The sequence below is a fragment of the Rhamphochromis longiceps genome, linkage group LG7 (assembly GCF_057381845.1).
Source record: "Rhamphochromis longiceps isolate RC_006_pf linkage group LG7, R_longiceps_female_GT1.1, whole genome shotgun sequence".
NCBI lineage: Eukaryota > Metazoa > Chordata > Actinopteri > Cichliformes > Cichlidae > Rhamphochromis > Rhamphochromis longiceps.
Window position 1 is genome coordinate 27368986 of NC_140563.1, and position 22210 is coordinate 27391195.

Here is a 22210-nt window from a genome sequence, read left to right on the forward strand (position 1 = left end):
CAGTCTGGTAGTGTGAGAAATTTCAAAATGCCATAAAATGTTAAAAAAAAATTATGGTAATGTAACTATCCCTTTTTTAGAGAATATACCAAACAATCATGTTTTGTAACTGTAACAAAATGCCAAAGTCACATACAACCTTTGTAAATAAAAAAAAGAAATCATCATTTTACCATCTGCAGATGATGCCACAAGTCATTCCCTACTATATTACTGTATCCAAAGTAATTGAGGTAAGTCTGCAGAAAAAAGGAAAACAATCCAAAATTCTTAATTATCTGTGGCTGAACAATATTGGATAAGGTGATGTATCTCATTAACTAACTAAAAGAAATATACAAAAACATACACTCAGTCCCTGGATGAAGACTGGCTCTGAGAGAACGTCTGAAAGCATCCTCAACACTGCTGCACCCTGAGGAGGTAAAAGTTTTGTTCAATCTATCAGTTACTCAGTTTATAATAATAAAAAAAATTAACACAATATATCGAAGAGTGTACAGCAGCTGAAAAACACTAGTTATTCAGGACATGTACATTTATCTCAAAGTGGTACTATTCCTGATCTTTCACATCTACAGTGTCAGTATCTTCAGGGCTATTACTTATTTTGTATTCAATCATTATGGAATCGCTACCCCTCTCTGTGAATCGCTACCTTATTGTCCTGGAGGGGTTTGTGTGTGCCAGAGATTCCAGGGGCTATATTGTTGGGTGGGGTTGCCCCCTCGTAGGGTTACCCATAACAAACTGGTCCTGGGTGAGGGACCAGAAAAAGAGCCATTCAAAAGACTCTTATGAGTAGAACATCGAGGGAACAGTTCACCCTGCCCACGACAGGGTTACCAGGGCCCTGCCCTGGAGCCAGGCCCAGGTAAGGTGCCTAAGGTCGAGCTTCTGGTGGCCAGACCTTCCACGGGGCCCGGCCAGGCACAGCCTGAAAAAGGGACATGGGCCCATCCTCCTGTAGGGCCGCTAACCACAGGAGGCGCCCTAGGAGTCGGTTGCAATGTGTGTTGGACAGCGGCCAGGAGCAGAGGCCCAGGCAGACCGATCTCTGACTACCTAAACTAGTGATTGGGACATGGAATGTCACCTCCCTGATGGGGAAGGAGCCTGAGTTAGTGTGTGAGGTTGAGAGTTACTGGCTAGATATAGTTGGGCGCTCCTCAACACATGGCTTGGCCTCTGGTACCAGTCTCCTGGAGAGGGGACTGTCTCAGTCTGGATTTGCACTTGATGAGAAATGGCAGGCTGGGGTGGGTATCCCATTGTGTCCCCTTGGCTAGCTGCCTGTATGTCAGAGTTTAACCTGGTGGGTGAGAGGGCTTGTTCCCAGTGCCTTTGGGTCAGGAAATGGGTCCTGACTGTCATCTGCGCTTATGCAGTGAATGAAAGTTCAGAGTACCCAGCCTTCTTTGAGTCCCCGGGTGGGGTGCTTGATGGTGCTCCACCTGTGGACTCTGTTGTCCTACTGTGATACTTCAACACTCATGTCTGTGACAGTGAGACCTGGAGGGGGGGTGATTGGGAGGAACAACCTCTCGGATCTGAACCCTAGTGGTGTTAAGGTTCTTCAGCTGAGAGCATTGTCAGGGTGGAAGGAATACTTTGAGGTGCCAGGGCCCCTGTGGTGAATGAGGTTTGCCCTGAGTTCCTGAAGGCTTTGGATACTGCATGGCTGTCTTGGTTGACACACCTCTACAATGTTGTGTAGAGATCGGGGCAGGGGGGTAACTCTGGATTGGCAGACTGGGGTGGTTATTGTCTTGGTCGTGGAACACTGGAGAAGCTCTTTATCCTCTCGGGGATACTCGAGGGGATAAAGGGTACACGGGAGTTTGCCCAACCAGTCTATATGTGCTTTGTGGACTTGAAGAAGGCATTCGACCGTATCCCTGGGAGTGTCCGTTGGGAGGTCCTTCGGGAGTATAGGGTTTTCTGCTATGAGCTATGAGCCATTTGATCCTTATACAACCATTCCATGAGGTTGGTCCACATAGCTGGCAATGAATCAGACTAATTTCAGGTGGGTGATGGCCAGGGCTGCCCTTTGGCACCAATTCTTTTTGTAATATATATGGACAGAATTTCTAGGCGTAGCCAAATGGAGGAAGGCTTTCACTTCGGTGGTCTCAGAATCTCCTCTCTGATTTCACAGATGATGTGGTTCTGTTGGCTTAATCGGGTGATGGCCTCTGACTCACACTGGAATGGTTCACAGCCAAGTGTAAAGCAGTGGGAATGAGAATCAACACCTCCAAATCTGAAGCCAAATCCTCTCTGAACCGTAGTTATTCAGTAGGGTGAGATATGTTAAGTTAAAAGAGATCTCAATTAATCTCCTACAATTAATCTTGTTTAAACTACTTAGGTTTTATAAACTCAAAAGGCCAGATAAAGACAATTTGGGCATGTTTGCATACATAAATCTTATTCAATTAAGGATAATTAGCAGTTGATGAGTAGTGATACTGTATGGTGTTGCAGCTTCTGTACCTTGCTGTATGAGATGACATCAAATTGTTCACTGATTTGGTTAGGTAGGACAATACTGTCTTCGTTAGAGGACAGAGGATGAGAAGAAGTCAAGGCATCGACAGCAAAAACTTTATGAATTTCGTCAAGTACTATCAGGTCTCTCTGGGCAAACAGACAAACAGGAATGTTTTAAGAGAATTTTACACTATGACAAGAATGCATGTAAGATCAGGTCCAAATGCAAAAGTCTGTTCTCACAACATTCCATGTGGGCTCAGCATGGTCTGCTCCTAGGTAAGCCACATATGAAGCAAAGCCTTCATTGAGCCAGACTTCATTCCACCAGCGCAGGGTCACCAGGTTACCAAACCACTGTACCAGACATGGCATGAATTAATTTGTTGATTTATCAAGGAGCGAACAAATCAAAAGGCAAAACAGCTTACCATGTGTGCTAATTCATGGGCAATAATGGTGGCAGTCTTCTCTTTATTCCTACTGGAGGAAGTTTCAGGGTCATAAAGAAGATTGGTTTCCCTGTAGGTCACCAAACCCCAATTCTCCATTGCACCATAATAAAAGTCTGGTAGAGCAATTTGGTCTGTGCGGAAGAGAGCAGATTTAATATAGGTTTAAGGAATTGCTTCAAGTTATCTTAAGATTGTAATTAAACAATTTGTTATAAGACACACAATTCCTTAATTCCCTCAACTGGTATAAACTGTTGTGGTCTGTGAGTTTTATTGATGAGAGTTTTTAGTTTATAGCTTTCTGATTTTCTTTATTTTTATAATTATAGTAAGAACTCTAATGGTTTTTGATTTTGGTTCTTTTGCCTCTCTTTTTGTAGTTTTACTTCGTTTGTGTCACTGCACTTGATTAGTTTCTTCTGTGTCTTGTTACCCTTATGCTTCCACCCTTCATGTGAAACCTTGTGGTTTCAACCAAAACCTTTGGTAATTAATTAATGAATTAATTGATTCATTCATTAAAATCCAGGTTGTGCTGATTTGCCTAGAGATTAAGTGGAAACTGGATTTATCTTCATGATAAATATGAACAATGTATGAAAAAGACACTTGTTTTTGAATGTCATCTTTTGATGAAACCTCTTTTAATGTTTCTATTAATTTATGCAAATCGGGTCTCAGTATGTTTACCATTTGCAACAAGACTTTTAATTCGCTTTCATACAAGGGGTTAATAAACAATCATATCAATTCATCTGAAATTGTTCAGACAGACTCTCTCTCAGTAATCTGGATAGGTAAAAGAACTCCCCACCCACCCAATATCTATCCAATAATTGGAAAAGCTAAAACACTAACATCATGTTATAACAACACCTGTTATAAAAGCAGGGTCACCTGATTTAGTTAGAGGGTAGGCAATGTTATAGTATGACTGGAAGAAGTCCAGTATGGGTCCAGTTACATTGAGAGCATAGTTTCCCTGTCCTAGGTCAATGGCCTTCCTTCGAGCCCAGATACGAATCTGAAAACAAAAACAAAACAGCAACCAACTCTTTCACAAACGTTTTTGACACACTTCTTCCAGTTTTGGAGCAAGTCAACCAAAGCACACAGAGAATTACCTGAGGGTCTTTTTGTGTGGTATTGATATATGTGTAGTCAGAGACAATGATGGCCAACAGATAGGTGGACATATTCTTGGTGGGTTCAAACTTGGTTTTTGTCCAACTTACTCCATCAATGGTGATGTTAGCAATATCTGAAGAACACAACTAAAGTTATCAGTGACTATGAATGAAGTAATAGAAGACAAGGTTTTGGTAATGCTACTGTGTGCAACTTTTTGTTTTGTTAAACACGATGATGACTGTCCATATGAGACATACAAACTTTAAAATAGACACACACCCTGCCCATCAGGGTGACAAAAATACCATATTAGTCTTTTATAGCTACATCATGTGAATCCAACAGAATTAAAACTAAAGTAGTCTAGTTGAGGAACCTTTTTCCAGCAGCTAGTCAAATTTCCTAAAAATTCATGAATATTTATATGAGCTATTCTGTTAAATTACTATTTAGTAAGGTTATAGGTTATTGATTCTGAAGCTCATAATTAATCTGATCAACACATGCAGCACGAAGATTTTTTATTTTTAAGTTTTAGAGTTAAAGAGCGAAGCTGTATTAAGAAAACGGACTTGTTTTGGCTACAGCATTTGGTCATTATGACAGAGCTTTAAGATATTAACTTTTTTCATAATTGACATTTAGTTAAACACATGACTGCAAATTTCTCCGTAGCACAAATTGTAGCACCAGGTCTAGGTTGTGTCTGGCAGTCGTCTAAATTACTTTGAATCTAAAGGGTTTATGCTAACGCCGAATGCATCACATGCATTCAACAGAATTAAAACTAAAAACACTTAGAACTGTGTTATTTGAACTGTGTGTCATGGTCCTGGGTCTTTAATCCAGTGTTTTGAGTTTATTTTGGTTTCGTGACTCTTTCCTTGCATGATAAAGATGATTTAAGTCCAAGTTTTGTACCATTTAGTCTTGAGTTTAGTTCCTTTGTTGTCTCTCAGTTTATTTGTATTTCTGGTTTCCTTTCTTTTAAGTTCCTTTTGTCTTTGTCTTGTCCGGTGTCTCCAGTGAGAGTTAGTCGTGCCCTCTAGTTATTTACCTTTTTCCTCAGACGTCTCTGTTTGTTCTCTCTCTCTCTCTCTGTCTCTCATGTCTTTACCATCTCTAGTCCCCTGGCACTTGGACATGTCTGTCTATCATGTGCTTTGTGTTCTCTTCCATGGACATTTTTGTGGATCTTGGCTCCTCGTCTCTATCTCTGCCGTGTTTACTGTTTTACTTTGGTATTCCTTGTCTCATATGCATTGTATTCAGTGTTGTTCTCCCTGTCTCGTTATGTGTAGTTTGCTCCAGCTCTGTTCCCATGTCTCTCTACTTTCCCTAATCGCCCTCATGTTTTTGTATTGTCACAGTTGTCTACCAGCCTAAATAAACGACTCAGCTTCTGTTGTCTCCTGTGTCTATGCGTCTTTATTTGGATCCTCTTCTGTGCTCCTTATGATCTGCTGTTGCAGATCTTGACACTGTGTTTAGGTACACTGACCTCTTTCCATGCCATTTGAAAGGGCTACTGTTCCAGGCGGGTGAATGAGCGTTATATGGAAAATAGCTTTCAAAGCTGGCTCATCAAAACAAGGAAAGGTCTTCCTGGCATAAGTTGGATGCATCTGAGAGGTGGCAACTATCCTGTAAATGATCAAAATTCCACACATGCAAATAGTGAGACTGTAGAGGTTTAAAATGACACCAGTGAAACAAATCCAGCCATAGAAGGACACAAAGAGGACTTACTTTTGTAATCCATCTTCTTCATACTCACTCCTGTAAAACCCTGACAAGTCATCAGCTAGTTCTCCAGTGAACTCAGTGTACAGCTGATACTTCTGTCCTTGACGTAATTTACTTTTTAAGTTGATAACCAGATACTGTGTTTCTGGCTGCAGCCATGTTGATTCTATAATCAGAGCAGCTGCATCATCTGGAGAGAAAAAAAACAAAACATCTTTAATGGTCTCTCTGTATAATCTCCAAGAATGTAACAACAACACACACACACACACACACACATATATATATATTAGGGGTGCAACGATACACAAAATTCACTGTTCGGTTCGGTTCGATACTTTGGTGTCACGGTTCGATATTTTTTCGATACAAAAAAATGTTCATGCCTTTTTAATTTGTCATTTATTAAAATTATAAATATATATTTTAACTCAAAAGTACAGTTTTTAAATTTAACCCTAACCCTTGTGCGTGTTTTTTATTTTGACAGCGAATGCGCACCTGCGGACCACTTATGTGCAGCCCTGGTTATTTAGCTCGTCATATTGCAGCCACAGAAATTATTTTGTCCATGAAACCATAAAGCTGCACTTTCTTTTTGCCTTATAGTCTGATTTGTCATAACTTCTCCGTTTTGTGGTAAGCTTTTCGTTGGCTGTCACTTCTTCACCCTGACCTGTCTTATTTGGCTCAGCAGAACTGAAATGCTTTTACACACGCACTCACATAAGCTCAGCGATTCTCTGCACGATCAACCTCTCACATGTTTAAACTGCGGGAGATTTCACTTCTCATGTTTGCATAGTAAGCTAACGATTAATAAGACGATGTCAGAGGAATTGGTGCACAAATTATCATCACTCACAGATCAGTGCTGTCGCTCTCTATACACAAGCGCAAATTCAAACGCGACTTCAATATGTCACATATTGACAGTGGCTCACCGATGCCAATGACATAATTACCCAGCTACATTTCTGAAAGAATGCAAAAGCATTGACATATATTTTTCCTACAATAGCCCGACGGGCAGGGAAGAGATAGATTTTGGTAGCCCGACTGAAAAAAATCGCTAGCTCCGGGACGTCGGGCTAGCAATATTGCGAGCCCTGTATCTGATTGAGGAATCACTCATCTTTGGAAAAGAGAGTTTATTACAGAGAAATGTCTCTTTCCAAAATAAAAGCTATACTATCCGCTTCTTCTGGGCTATATTCTCAGCAGCATAAGGAGAATCATGTGCTAACAGCTGTCTAAATGACTCGGCTAAAGTTAGTGGCATGCTTGCTTTTTTTTTGTCTGCTTCCACTTGTCTTTGCACTAGGATGATGTCGGCGTAAATGTGCAGTCATATTCGTTGTGTTCCCACTAGTGCTTTCAGGTTAATCTCGTTGAAATGACCTTAACGCCACAACACGGCAAATCTCCGTTAACGAGCTACCGCCGATCGCTCTGTGCATGGGGCTAGACGGCCAACACGTTAACGAGCTAACTGCGCTAACACACTAGTTCCCACCCATGTAATTGAGCATTGCATGGCACATCCAACATACTGTTTTACTTTAGTCCATGACTCGCTTACCTTCAGGGTCATACGTCACATGAAAACCAAAATAATTCCAAACGCCAGATCTGAATGAGGTTCAATTTGCCTGTTGCAAGGAGAGCTTAACTTCTGTCTCACTAGCTTGCCCTGCGCTCTTCCTTCTGACGATGCTGTCTGTGTTGAGCGCTCAGTGGATCTGCGCTCGACAGTGCAGCCTAGGCGGAGTAGTCGAACACAGATTCACTGAGCGCTCAACACAGACAGCATCGTCAGAAGGAAAATTGATAAAATAAATTACAAATGTTGTATTGTTCGATACATATGCGTACCGAACCGAAAGCACTGTATCGAACGGTTCAATATCGATACGAATATCGTTGCACCCCTAATATATATATATATATATATATACACACACACACATATATATATACACATATACACACACACATATATATATATATATATACATATACACATACACATATATATATATATATATACACATATACATATATATATATATATACACATATATATATGTGTGTATATATATATGTGTGGATATATACACACACACACACACATACATATATATATATATATATATATATATATATTTTAGGGGTGCAATGATACACAAAATTCACGGTTCGGTTCGGTTCGATACTTTGGTGTCACGGTTCGATATTTTTTCGATACAAAAAAATGTTCATGCCTTTTTAATTTGTCATTTATTAAAATTATAAATATATATTTTAACTCAAAAGTACAGTTTTTAAATTTAACCCTAACCCTTGTGCGTGTTTTTTATTTTGACAGCGAATGCGCACCTGCGGACCACTTATGTGCAGCCCTGTTTATTTAGCTCGTCATATTGCAGCCACAGAAATTATTTTGTCCATGAAACCATAAAGCTGCACTTTCTTTTTGCCTTATAGTCTGATTTGTCATAACTTCTCCGTTTTGTGGTAAGCTTTTCTTTGGCTGTCACTTCACCCTGACCTGTCTTATTTGGCTCAGCAGAACTGAAATATAAATCCTGCTGCTTTTACACACGCACTCACATAACGGTCAGCGATTCTCTGCGCGATCAACCTCTCACATGTTTAAGCTTGCTGCGGGAGATTTCACTTGTCATGTTTGCATAGTAAGCTAACGATTAATAAGACGATGTCAGAGGAATTGGTGCACAAATTATGTGCTGTCGCTCTCTATACACAGTTCGCACGATTGCAAAGTGAAAGCAAAAAAACAAGCGCAAATTCAAACGCGATTTCAATATGTCACATATTGACAGTGGCTCACCGATGCCAATGACATAATTACCCAGCTACATTTCTGAAAGAATGCAAAAGCATTGACATATATTTTTCCTTCCTACAATAGCCCGACGGGCAGGGAAGAGATAGATTTTGGTAGCCCGACTGAAAAAATCGCTAGCCCCAGGACGTCGGGCTAGCGATATTGCGAGCCCTGTATCTGATTGAGGAATCACTCATCTTTGGAAAAGAGAGTTTATTACAGAGAAATGTCTCTTTCCAAAATAAAAGCTATACTATCCGCTTCTTCTGGGCTATATTCTCAGCAGCATAAGGAGAATCATGTGCTAACAGCTGTCTAAATGACTCGGCTAAAGTTAGTAGCATGCTTGTTGTTTTTGTCTTTGCACTAGGATGATGTCGGCGTAAATGTGCAGTCATATTCGTTGTGTTCCCACTAGTGCTTTCAGGTTAATCTCATTGAAATGACCTTAACGCCACAACACGGCAAATCTCCGTTAACGAGCTACCGCCGATCGCCCCGTGCATGGGGCTAGATGGCCAACACGTTAACGAGCTAACTGCGCTAACACACTAGTTCCCACCCATGTAATTGAGCATTGCGTGGCACATCCAACATACTGTTTTACTTTAGTCCATGACTCGCTTACCTTCAGGGTCATACGTCACATGAAAACCAAAATAATTCCAAACGCCAGATCTGAATGAGGGTGGGGGAGGTCCATGTTGCAAGGAAAGGTTAACTTCTGTCTTGCTAGCTTGCCCTGCGCTCTTCCTTCTGACTATGCTGTCTGTGTTGAGCGCTCAGTGGATCTGCGCTCGACAGTGCAGCCTAGGCGGAGTAGTCGAACGCAGATTCAGTGAGCGCAGGGCAAGCTAGCGAGACAGAAGTTAAGCTCTCCTTACAACATGGATAAAATAAATTACAAATGTTGTATTGTTCGATACATATGTGTACCGAACCGAAAGCACTGTATCGAACGGTTCAATATCGATACGAATATCGTTGCACCCGTAATATATATATATATATTAGAGATGGCACGATACCACTTTTTTATGTCCGATACCGATACCGATATCATACATTTGGATATCTGCCGATACTGATATGAATCCGATATAGTGTTTTTTAATCAACAAAACTGTTTTTTTAAATATCTTTCTGCATTTTGTATAAGTTCATACTCAAGTTTAAAACAACAACTACACTAAAGCTATTCTGTTATACCTGTATGCAAAAAAAAATATTTCATAGTTCAGCAATACTGATCAATCTAATAAACTTAAACCTACACCATCCTCCCTATTCTGGTATTTTAAAGAGTACTTAGCGTAAATATTAAGCAACCTAACTAATAGGGTTCCAACTCCCAGCAACAACAAAAATAAATAAATAAAAAATAGGGAACCACCCCTCACGCTTCACCTCATGATGCTTAATCGATGTAATCAACCTTAATTTGATGCAGTGTGAAAAAAAATGCACAGAAATCAATTATTTTTCATGGATGGATAGATGGATGGATGGATGGATCTTTCTTCAACAAAATTGCAGACTGCACAGATGGTACCTTCCCAAAGGAAAAAGTACTATAGCTTACTAGGGTATATATATTAGACTTAATAGTCACTTTATACAGTAATTAACTTCTATTCCTTTTACATCAAATTAAAACTTTGGGTGTCAGATAATTATTTATTAAAAGCTAGACATTTTAAATGAGAATAAGAAAGAAAAGTATGTCTTTGTGCCCCCTTTTCCCTGTTAATGCCCTATCGGCCCCCCTGGCTAAACTTTGCTAGATCCGCCCCTGCACAGTTACCAGCGTCAGCTACGTAGAAAAAGATCCTCGAGTAGAAAGTAATATTAAATACATTCTAACAACAGCTTATCAAGCTTAAACGTGCTGCTGTTGTTCAGCCGCTGGTTTCCTCTTTCTGGTGCAAAGTGGGCCAAAAACAAACAAGAGAGACGGACTCGCGACAGAAAAGCCGATCAGCTGATCATTAAGCAGTTTCATGATTGAAGTAGCAGCAAGAGAGGGAGGGAGAGAGAAGAGGCAGTCGCTCCATATATCGCTTGTTAAGCTTAACGCAGGAATGCTTTACAAACATTCAGAGATGGACTTGCACACTTGCTTTACTTCTCTCGGGGATAACTTTGTTGGAGATGAAATGCCGGGTTGCTAGCGAAGCTCCAAATGCTATCCAGACCACCACAGCCGCTCTATCACGTGATGCATACTGCTCCGACGTGCTAACGTTCTGAGGTGAGTTACGGCATGTTGCAAGTTTTGTGAGGTGCTTTCGTGATATTTAATGGATCGGATTACATTTTTTATTTTTCTCCGATATCCGATCCAGTAATTTAGGTCAGTATCGGACCGATACCGATACGTAATATCGGATCGGTCCATCTCTAATATATATATATATATTGCAACGATACACAAAATTCACCGTTCGGTTCGATACTTTGGTGTCACGGTTCGATATTTTTTCGATACAAAAAAAATACCGGTACCCATCCCTATTCAGGCCTATGCAGTACAGCAGTGGGGACAGAGGATCTCCTTGGTAGATCCCGCACTTGTTTGCAACCTGTGCTATGGGCTTGAAGTTGGCCTCTAGTGTTGTATACCACATCCCCATAGAGTTGCTAACGTAGCCTCTTATGTTCCTGTTGATCTAGTACAATTCTAGGAATTCCAGGATCCAGGTGTGGGACATCGAGTCATAGGCCTAATCAATCCAGGCAGTGCAAGGTTGGTCAGCCTAGTCTTGCAGTCTCAGGCAACTGCTCTATCTACTAGTGGCTGGTGTTTTGCTCCTCTGGTATTCTTGCCAATCCCTTTCTGTGCCCCTCTCATGTATTGTGCCATGTGCCTATTCATCTTAGCTGCTATGATGCCTGAGAGGAGCATCCATGTGGTACTGAGGCCGGTTATTGGCTGGTAGTTGGATGGGACCAGTCCCTTCTGGTGTCCTTGGGGATCAGGACTGTCCGCCCTACAGTTAGCCATTCTGGGTGTCTATCATCGACTAGCAGCTGGTTTATTTGTACTGCAGATGCTTATGGAGTGCAGTCAGCTTCTTCAGCCATTAGGCGTGGACCACGTCGGTGCCTGGTGCTGGAGACCCGTTCTTGGACACACACACACACACCCATTTGCACACTTTGGCTCTTGTGATTAGCAGAGATGGGCAGTAACGCGTTACTTGTAACGCGTTACTGCCCATTACTTGTAACGCGTTGCTGTAATCTGATTACTTTTTCGAGTAACGAGTAAAGTAAGGGATTACTATTGCAAAAACGGTAATTAGATTACTGTTACATTCCCGTAGGAACACTGCGTTACTGCGTTACTAAAACCGTGATTTTTTGCGAGAATGTCTCACGACAGTGACGTAAGCGAGTGCGCCGTTAGTGACAACAGCTGTGTGCAGATCAACAATGGATAATATATCGAGTGTGGGAGAGAGTATGAGCGTGCAGCGTTTAAAGCGTGGAAGTACTGACCTTACTTTGAGTTTGATTCCATAAAAAGTGACAAAAACATTAGCGTCCGTTGTGCGTGGGAAGAAAACTTCTTTTTACAGCAAAAAAAACCCCTAAACAAGCACTGACGTAATGGGAAACTCACAGAGAAACTCGTGGATTCTTCAACTGACCACTGCAGCACACCTGCACCAGGGTAAACCTCCGCCTACCCCACTCTTGCTTTACAGGTGAAAATAGAGCAAAAGGACCGCTAGTCTTTCATTTTATTTATTTTCTGCTGTGTTTTACTTGCATCTATTTGAAAGAGTGAGTGTAAACACAAAAGAATATTTTATGTTATGTGCTGGAATGTGTAGAAAATAGGTTTAAATGTTAAACTAATTTATTCAACTCAGAGAATGGTGCATATAATTAAATTTTTGCTTGATGCATAAAGTTAAAAGATTAAAACTAATAAAACAAGTTAAAAAAAGAGATTTTTCCATTTGATTACATTTTGTATGATGGATTATGTAGAAAAAGTAGAATTGGGCTGAAAGATCTATCACTTTATCACCTCTTCAGGTTGAAAATCGTGTTTTTAAAAAGTAACTAAGTAACTAAGTAATTAATTACTTTTGAAAATAAGTAATCAGTAAAGTAACGGGATTACTTTTTGGGGAAGTAATCAGTAATTAGTTACTGATTACTTTTTTCAAGTAACTTGACCAACACTGGTGATTAGGCAGAGGATCAATAGGGGGTCCACAGCCCTCTTAGGGACACTCCCAATAGGGCTTGCTCTTAGATCTGAAGAAGCTTCTCGGATGAGAGCTGAAACGTCTTCAAGAAACTTAAAGAAGTCCAGACGCAGCTCCTTAGACTACAATGATCTGGATGACTGAGAACCTTCACAAACAAAAGCTAAACATGCATAAATGAGTTTTTTCTTCAAAATTTTGATTTTTTAAAATGTGTTATCCTACAGCAATACTTAATTTGTTAATATCAGAAAGGTAATAATATCTTTGAAAACATCTGTAACTCAATACATCTTCTGCTGCTCTCACAGTTTTATGTATGCAATAGTATTAACTGCAGAACTAGTAAAATGATTTCTGAGATCCTAATAAAATTAAGAATTGTTACTTTACTTTGTATCAAGACTTTGATGGTACCTGCAGTGGTGACACTGGCCATGTGTTTGTTGTCTTGCCTGGTGTAGCTCAGTTGACTGGAATGAATCAGTATCAAATTTGTTTCTTTCACACACTCAAACTGCACAGTGGACTGGCCTGAAACACATGAAAAAAAGAAAAATGCTAACTTATATTAATGCAACCTCCATTGCAGCGGTAGTTTAACACAGGCACCAATGAAATCTCTGCGGAAATAAAAGTATAGTAGAGAAACCTAAATGCAGATACAGAGAAAATAAATCACTAATAACAGTGAATAAAACATTTGAAGGTAACCCTTTATAATAATGACACACTATTAAGGCATTCCCTAAAAGTTTCTTCTGTTCATCTGGACGTCCAGAATCAATTTTTTGGGATTTCTTTACCTGGATGATTGATCATATATCAAGACTATTAAGCATTAGTAAGGTAGTGGGGCTGGGGTGCTTGTGGTGGCAGAGGTTGGCTCCTGGCTAGGGTGGCTGGCCTGATCTGGGCAGGGCCAGGTGATAGGTCTGAGGCCCCGGTGCCCGTGGTTGTCTAGTCTCTGGCTGGGTCTCTCCTTGTGATGAGTTGGTCTGGCCACCTCACCATGTGGTGTGGGTCAGCTCACGTTGAGATGTCTGATCTGTGCCTCCAGGACTCATGGGTGCCCGTAGGCCAATTGGGTGGGGTGGGGTGTCCAGAAAAGGGAGCACCTGTTGCCGGGTGCAGCTTGTCTTGGACCCAGACCAGTCCCTTTACTGTCTGTAACTGAAGAAATGTCTGGTGTTGTGACGCAGTGTACAGATGAGCCTTGGAACTCATCTGCACACTCCAGTCTACTCTTTGTGTTGAGGGTTCTGCCCCGGACTACTTGGTCTTCCAGGGCGATGACATTGTGGGCCCCAGGCCGACTTCTTCCTGCACCGTGGTGGGATGTGGGGAGTGGGGATGCCTACTGAGCCAATCGTTTGCTGCGCCTTCCATGACAACCCATCTGGGTGTCCTCCTTCTTCTGCTGGGATGGGTTCAGGGATGTTGCAAAGATGTGTTGCCTTACTTTTTGGTTTAAATTTTATGAATATTACTGCTACATTACTGTCTGCACATTACTGTTTTAGATTTGTATGAGCTTTATATATTTTAGGGTAAACTGATCTACAGCACTGAGTATTTTAAGGATGACATGTGTCTATATCATCTCTACCATTAGACCCATTTACCCATTAAGCATCAGCCTTCAACACAGCTCTGAACTCTCTCAGTGCGCCCCAGGGCGGCTGTGGCTACAATGTAGCTTGCCATCACCAGTGTGTGAATGTGTGTATGAATGGGTAGATGACTGAATGTGTAAAGTGCTTTGGGGTCCTTTGGGACTAGTAAAGCGCTATAGAAATACAGGCTATTTTGATATATTTTCCCTCTTAAGAAAATGGCACAATTTTCTCATCCAATAAAAAAAAATATTATCTACAAATTTACCCTTTAATTTTATCTCAAACATCACATCTCAACCTATTATTACCATAGTATAACCTTGTGATGCTTACTGGAGATAACTGTAAAACACAATGTTACATGTGAGTGAAGATAACTACAAATCAGCATTTATAATTACACACATTAATGACTATATGCAAGAACAGATAAGCCTTGTTTTTCAAAATAAACATGCTAGTCATACACCACAACCATCTCTGCTGCTGCTGTTTTAACTATGTGACTTCTTGTATGAAAAGTGCTTGGTCATTCACTTTGAATACTTTCAGAGGGGTTCTAATTCAGCAAGTTTTTTTTTCTATGCTAATGTATTTCCCTTGTTAGCATTGTGTTAATGGTCTAGTTTGCTAGCTTGCTAAGCATACTACCATGTGCTCAGATGCTATACATATTTGTGTGAATAATGCACATAATCATTGTCACTTTATAACCACATACTGACATATCAACTTCATACAGTGCATAAGAAAAACATACTCAGACAGCTTATCTGATGTGGCTTGGTTCTTTTGGTGCTGATTACAACACACTCTAGGGTCCTCGTGCTAGACATGCATGATGGGAATGACATTCTGAACATCCAATGTGTGTCATAATTAAAATGTTTTTGCTGAAGTAGGATTTGAATTTCAATACAGATTGATATTCCCTATCCTACTTTTGCTGAAATAAAGGACCTAAACACCATTTCAACCACTATGAAGAACAGATAATTAATACAAAATGATAGTCAATGCACTGTCAGTCTTCATATTATACACCTTACTTTAGGCCACAGGGAACTATTTGTACAGTAAGGTTTTACTCACCCGTGAAAATGTAGAGACCATTGTTTGGGTCAGGACTGAGACGAGGCCATATGGTGATGTTGTAGTACTCAGGAATCACATCCATGGAGAGACGGTAGCTTAGGAGAATAAGCACAAAAATAATAGGACTTATTTCAGACATTGCTATCCAGCTTGTTTTATTTATATTTGATCATTTACAAATGTTTGTTCTTGAAGTTGATGTGTTACAAGCAGAAAAAAGGATTGTGCATCAATATTTGAGCAAGTTTAAAAATGCCAAATTATGATAGGGAGACGACTGGGTCAGAGTATCTCCAAAACTGCAGCTCTTGTGATGTTCCCAGTCTGCAGTGGTATTTATCAAAAGTGGTCCAAGGAAGGAACAGTGGTGAACTAGTGACAGGGTCATGGTTGGTCAAGGCTATTTAATCCATGCTGTGAAGGCTGGCCCGTGTTGTCTGATCCAGTAGGCTCAAATTACCAAAAGGTTAATGCTGGTTCTGATAGAAAGGTGTTAGAATACATGGTGCATCACAGTTGTGTTCCTATTTTTGTAGCAAAAAGGGAACCAATGCAATATTAGGGAAGTGACCATGATATTATGCCTGTTCAGTATGTCTAAATAACAGAAATATTAAAAATATATATAAACACCTCAAACAGTACATGACCGTAAACAAACATTTAAATTTCATTTATTCCATTTCATTTATTTATTTATTTCACACATGGTTCAACAGTGTTTCATTTCCTTCATACAAATCCTCCTTCCCATTAATATAACACTGCACCCATGGGTAAAAAGGAGCAGAAGAATAAATTCTTATTAGCACCTGCCCCCTATCTGCAATCTAATTATTCTTACAAGAGGGCGCCAACAACCCAAAAAACCCTCTAATATGTATCTTTATTTAACAATGCAAAACTAACAACAAATCAGTATAATCACAATATACAGCACTAAATGGCAATGAAAAATTTTCCTTCCACATTTAGCCCAAATTACTTTCATGTTCTTCATATTGATTTACCCTTTTAAGTATGTAACACATTTTAAAACGGTGCATATTTGTACAACTCCTAAGATTATCTTGAAGAGAATTCCATATTCTTATACCCTTAACTGTCGGACACAATTGCCTTTGTGTGGTCCTAGCAAACTGATGCTTCAAGTCAAACGTCCTTCTGTTATCCCCACTTCCTGAACACAATACAGACAAACTTTGTAACTTAAGAGGTAATGTATTATTTCTTGCCTTGAACATAAATAATAATGTCTGTAATTTCACTAAGTCTTCAAATTTCAACAAATTCGATTTTATAAACAGATTATTTGTATGTTCTCTATATTTAACATTATGAACCATTCGTACCACTTTTCTTCTGTAACAAGTATAGAGGATTTATATTAGTTGCATATGTATTCCCCCACTCTTCAGCACAATAACTGAGATAGGAGAAAAATAGTGAGAAATATAAAATACGCATTGCCTTATAATCTAGTATATATCTGACATTATCCAAAATAGAAATATTTTTAAACATCTTTTTTCTAACATGTTCAATATGAGATTTCCATGTTAATTTATCATTCAATACTACCCCCAAAAAACGGTAACTCTCTCAATCGGAACTCCATCAATGGACAGAGTTACTTCCTCGTCTTTTACCCAATTTCCAAAAATCATAAATTTCGTTTCTGTCAAGTTCAAAGATAATTTGTTTACATCAAACCATTTTTTTTTTAGTTCTTCCATTTCAGAAATCATTAATTCAGCTAGACTAGGTTGCAGTAATTATAAGGTCCCTGGTTATAAAATGGTAATAAAAACAATAAAAGGTATGTTTTTGCCAATTAATATCCTACCTGTCCCAAGGAGCTGTAACATCACCATGATCTGTCAGGGCAAGAGTCCACAATGTGACAATGGTTGCTATGGAGACCAAGGCTAAGATTACACACAAAACACACAGAGTACTGACTCTGCAGGTTTTTCCCATTGCAAAGACGTCCTACAGATAGATGTGAACAAAATGGCAGAGTGGAACAAGTCCAGTTGTTGAATAAACCCTGATCTCAGTCTTCAGTGGCAGTTCAGTTGTGAATTAGCAAAGCCCTGTTTAAACTGAGCTTGTCTGGTTTGCTGAATCTCCTGTGAATGACAAAGAGAGGTGACTATCAGCATTTAACTACGACCTCCCCTTCTGCCACAATCAAGTCCTCTCAATGTGTGAAATAAATGGATTATAAATTAGGTTGGCACTTGTGGGAATTGTGCTGCTGTTGACGATGACTTTCCATTTTGTAGTAGTAAACTGCACAATAATGTTTTACTGCCTGTTTACATATCAGTCATAAAACACTGCATGTCCAATGAGAATTCACTCATTGGATAACATAAAGATTCTTATCATCTTTGACTCAGTGTTCAGAGGTCAAACCTTGTAAGATACTGACAACACAAAGGCCCATTACCAGTCATCACTTTTAGCCCTATCTCTTGGTTGTCAAGGCTGACATTTAGAGTTGGGAAATTTGAACGGCGAGATGGTGCAGTATACTGCCTCACAGCTGGTAGCCACCCCAGCTTCCTCCCAAAGACATACATGTTAGCTTAACTATTAATTCTTAACTCACCATAAATGTGAGGTAGATAATGTGCTTAAGCTGTATAAAATGTATGGTCAAAGAAGCTGTTTGTGAGTCTGGAGGTGCAGGACCTGAGTGACCTGAGGTGCTGACACGAGGTAGCAGGTCAAACATAAAACAGGTGTTTGGCAGGGTGCAAGGTGTCACCCGTGATGGCCCTGGTTTTCCTGAGACTGGAGGAGCTTGTGATCATGGGCTGCCTCCAGGGGTAGTAGCCACTCGTTTTTTGGCAGTAAATTACCCTCTGCACAGCCTTCCTGTTCTCAGTAGTGACACTGATTTAGACACCTGTCTACATAGAACAAGTAATGCTGGCTTAAAAAGCATGTTTTCTTTTTGTTGTTATTGTTATTAATTTTGGTCACTTAGGAATGGCTCTCAGGTGGCATCATTTGTCACTTTTCATGTCTTTTCTCTTGTCCTTGCGCACCCTGTAAAATGTTGGATCCAGGGAAGTGGATTGTGCAGTATCACATAGCTTCTATGATTTAAAAAAAATCATCATAATGAAAAGCACACATCATTCCTAAGAAAAAAATAAATTGTTTCTTATTCAATTGAGTAAACGTAATTTTACAAAATGTGCACCAATATAAAATGCCTTTATGTTGTTGGCAGTGAGTGCGCATCACTCACTGGTGTACAGCTGTACACAGCTGCAGAGCTCCACTCACTGTGGGTTCAGGCTAGACTGTAATATTTCATCCAGATAATGTGTCAGGTTCTCTGAACAGACAGTCTGTGAGGTGCACAGGAGAAGATTATATGACAGGCTGTCTTTGGTAAGTAGCTGATTTGTCTGAACTAGTGTCTAATAAATAGTTCAGATTGTTGCTATAATGTGTGTAAATCTAAAGGCTCATTTTGATTATATTACGCACCATACTTTTAGCCCCTCCTTGAATCGCTACCTTATCGTGGTGGAGGGGTTTGTGTGTCCCAGGGATCCCAGGGGCTATGTTGTCTGGGGGCTTTTGCCCCCTGGTAGGGTCTCCCATAGCAAACTGGCCCTGGGTGAGGGACCAGACAAAGAGCGATTCATAAGACCCTTATGAAAAGGACACCGAGGGAACAGTTTACCCTGCCCGGGATAGGGTTACCGGGGCCCCACCCTGGAGCCAGGCCCGGGGAGGGTGCCCGAGGGCGAGCGTCTGGTGGCCGGGCCTTAGTCCATGGGGCCCGGCCGGGCACAGCCCGAAGAGGAGACATGGGCCCATCCTCCCGCAGGCCCACCACCCGCAGGAGGCGCCATAGGGGTCGGGTGCATTGTGTGCCGGGTGGCGGCCAGGAGCGGAGGCCCTGGCGGACTGACCCCCGGCTGCCAAGACTGGCAATAGGGACATGGAATGTCACCTCTCTGGTGGGGAAGGAGCCTGAGTTAGTGCGTGAGGTTGAGAGGTACCGGCTAGATATAGTCGGGCTCACCTCTACGCATGGCTTGGGCTCTGGAACCAGTCTCCTGGAGAGGGGCTGGACTCTGTCTCAGTCTGGAGTTGCCCCTGGTGAGAGCCGGCGGGCTGGGGTGGGTATTCTAATATCCCCTCGGCTTGCTGCCGGTACGTTGGGGTTTTTCCCGGTGGACGAGAGGGTTTGTTCCCTGCGCCTTAGGGTCGGGGAACGGGTCCTGACTGTCATCTGTGCTTATGCGCCGAGTGGCAGTTCAGAGTACCCAGCCTTCTTAGAGTCCCGGGGGGGGGGGGGTGCTGGAGGGTGCTCCACCTGGAGACTCTGTTGTCCTGCTGGGAGACTTCAATGCTCACGTGGGTAACGACAGCGAGACCTGGAGGGGCGTGATTGGGAGGAACGGCCTCCCTGATCTGAACCCGAGCGGTGCTTTGTTATTGGACTTCTGTGCTAATCACAGTTTGGCCATAACGAACACCTTGTTCGAACATAGGAGTGTCCATAAGTGCACGTGGCACCAGGACGCTCTAGGCCGTAGGTCGATGATCGATTTTGTAATCGTATCAGCAGACCTGCGACCATATGTTCTGGACACTCGGGTAAAGAGAGGGGCTGAGCTGTCAACTGATCACCACCTGGTGGTGAGTTGGATCAGGTGGCGGGGGAGGACGCTGGACAGACCTGGTGCACCTAAACGCGTACTGAGGGTGTGCTGGGAACGTCTAGCAGAGGCCCCAGTCCGCGAGATCTTCAACGCACACCTCCAGCAGAGCTTCAACAGCATTCCGAGGGAGACTGGGGACATTGAGTCCGAATGGACCATGTTCAGCGTCTCCATTGCCGAAGCTGCTGCATTGAGCTGCGGCCGCAAGGTGGTTGGTGCCTGCCGTGGTGGTAATCCCCGAACCAAATGGTGGACACCAGAGGTGAAGGGAGCCACCAGGCTGAAGAAGGAGTCCTATCGGGCTTGGTTAGCCTGTGGGACTCCGGAGGCAGCCGACAGGTATCGACAGGCCAAGCAGAATGCGGCTCGGGCAGTGGCTGAAGCAAAAACTCGGGTGTGGGAGGAGTTCGGAGAGGCCATGGAAAAAGACTTTCGGACTGCCTCGAAGAGATTCTGGCAAACCGTCAGACGTCTCAGGAGGGGAAAGCGGTGCTCTACCTGCACTGTGTATAGTGCTGGCGGAGTGCTGCTGACGTCGACTGAGAAAATTGTCAGGCGGTGGAAGGAATACTTCGAGGACCTCCTTAATCCCACTGACACGTCTTCCGAGGAGGAAGCAGAGTCTGGGGATGAGGGGAATGACCTGACAATTTCCGGGGGCGAGGTCACTGAGGCAGTTAAACAACTCCTTGGTGGCAGAGCCCCTGGTGTTGATGAGGTCCGCCCCGAGTTCCTGAAGGCTCTGGACGTTGTAGGGCTGTCCTGGTTGACACGCCTCTGCAATGTTGCGTGGAGATCAGGGGCAGTACCTGTGGACTGGCAGACCGGGGTGGTGGTCCCCATCTTTAAGAAGGGTGACCGGAGGGTGTGTTCCAACTACAGGGGGATCACACTCCTCAGCCTCCCTGGGAAAGTCTATGCCAGGGTGCTGGAAAGGAGAGTTCGTCCGTTAGTCGAACCTCGGATACAGGAGGAACAATGCGGTTTTCGTCCTGGTCGCGGAACACTGGACCAGCTCTTTATCCTCTCCAGGATACTTGAGGGTGCATGGGAGTTTGCCCAACCAGTCTACATGTGTTTTGTGGACTTGGAGAAGGCATTCGACCGTGTCCCTCGGGGTGTCCTGTGGGAGGTGTTGCGGGAATATGGGGTGTCTGGCCCATTGCTACGGGCCATTCGATCCCTATACAACCGTTGCAAGAGCTTGGTTCGCATTGCCGGCAATAAGTCGGACTCGTTCCCGGTGGGTGATGGGCTCTGCCAGGGCTGCCCTTTGTCTCCGGTTCTGTTCATAATTTTTATGGACAGGATTTCTAGGCGCAGCCAAGTGGCGGAGGGTTTTCGCTTTGGTGGCCTCAGAATCTCATCTCTGATTTTTGCAGATGATGTCGTTCTGTTGGCTTCATCGGGTGAGGGCCTCCAGCTCGCACTGGAACGGTTCGCAGCCGAGTGTGAAGCAGCGGGAATGAGGATCAGCACCTCCAAATCTGAGGCCATGGTTCTCAGCCGGAAAAGGGTGGAGTGCCCACTCCGGGTCGGGGATGAGTTCCTGCCCCAAGTGGAGGAGTTCAAGTATCTCGGGGTCTTGTTCGCGAGTGATGGGAGAAGGGAGCCGGAGATCGACAGACGGATTGGGGCTGCAGCTGCAGTAATGCGGACGCTGCACCGGTCTGTCGTGGTGAAGAGGGAGCTGAGTGTAAAAGCGAAGCTCTCAATTTACCGGTCGATCTACGTCCCTACCCTCACCTATGGCCACGAGCTGTGGGTAGTGACCGAAAGAACGAGATCGCGGATACAAGCGGCAGAAATGAGCTTCCTCCGAAGGGTGGCTGGCCTCTCCCTTAGAGATAGGGTGAGAAGTTCGGCCATCCGGGAGGGGCTCAGAGTAGAGCAGCTG

General features: G+C 42.5%; 1 protein-coding gene across 1 annotated transcript in view; it reads right to left on the reverse strand.

Moving 5' to 3' along the window:
- Positions 1–17596, reverse strand: part of LOC146665454 (aminopeptidase N-like) — a 36390-nt gene extending 18794 nt beyond the window's left edge. The window contains exons 1-12 of the mRNA XM_085413145.1: positions 17463–17596; positions 15614–15711; positions 13320–13436; positions 5832–6018; positions 5584–5726; positions 4076–4212; positions 3849–3975; positions 2928–3082; positions 2740–2853; positions 2500–2643; positions 350–415; positions 174–239 (exon numbers count right to left, since the gene is read on the reverse strand). Coding sequence (XP_085269271.1) covers positions 174–239; positions 350–415; positions 2500–2643; positions 2740–2853; positions 2928–3082; positions 3849–3975; positions 4076–4212; positions 5584–5726; positions 5832–6018; positions 13320–13436; positions 15614–15711; positions 17463–17596 — 1488 coding nt within the window. The remainder of the gene's footprint in view (positions 1–173; positions 240–349; positions 416–2499; positions 2644–2739; positions 2854–2927; positions 3083–3848; positions 3976–4075; positions 4213–5583; positions 5727–5831; positions 6019–13319; positions 13437–15613; positions 15712–17462) is intronic.
- Between the last annotated feature and the right edge of the window lie 4614 nt (positions 17597–22210).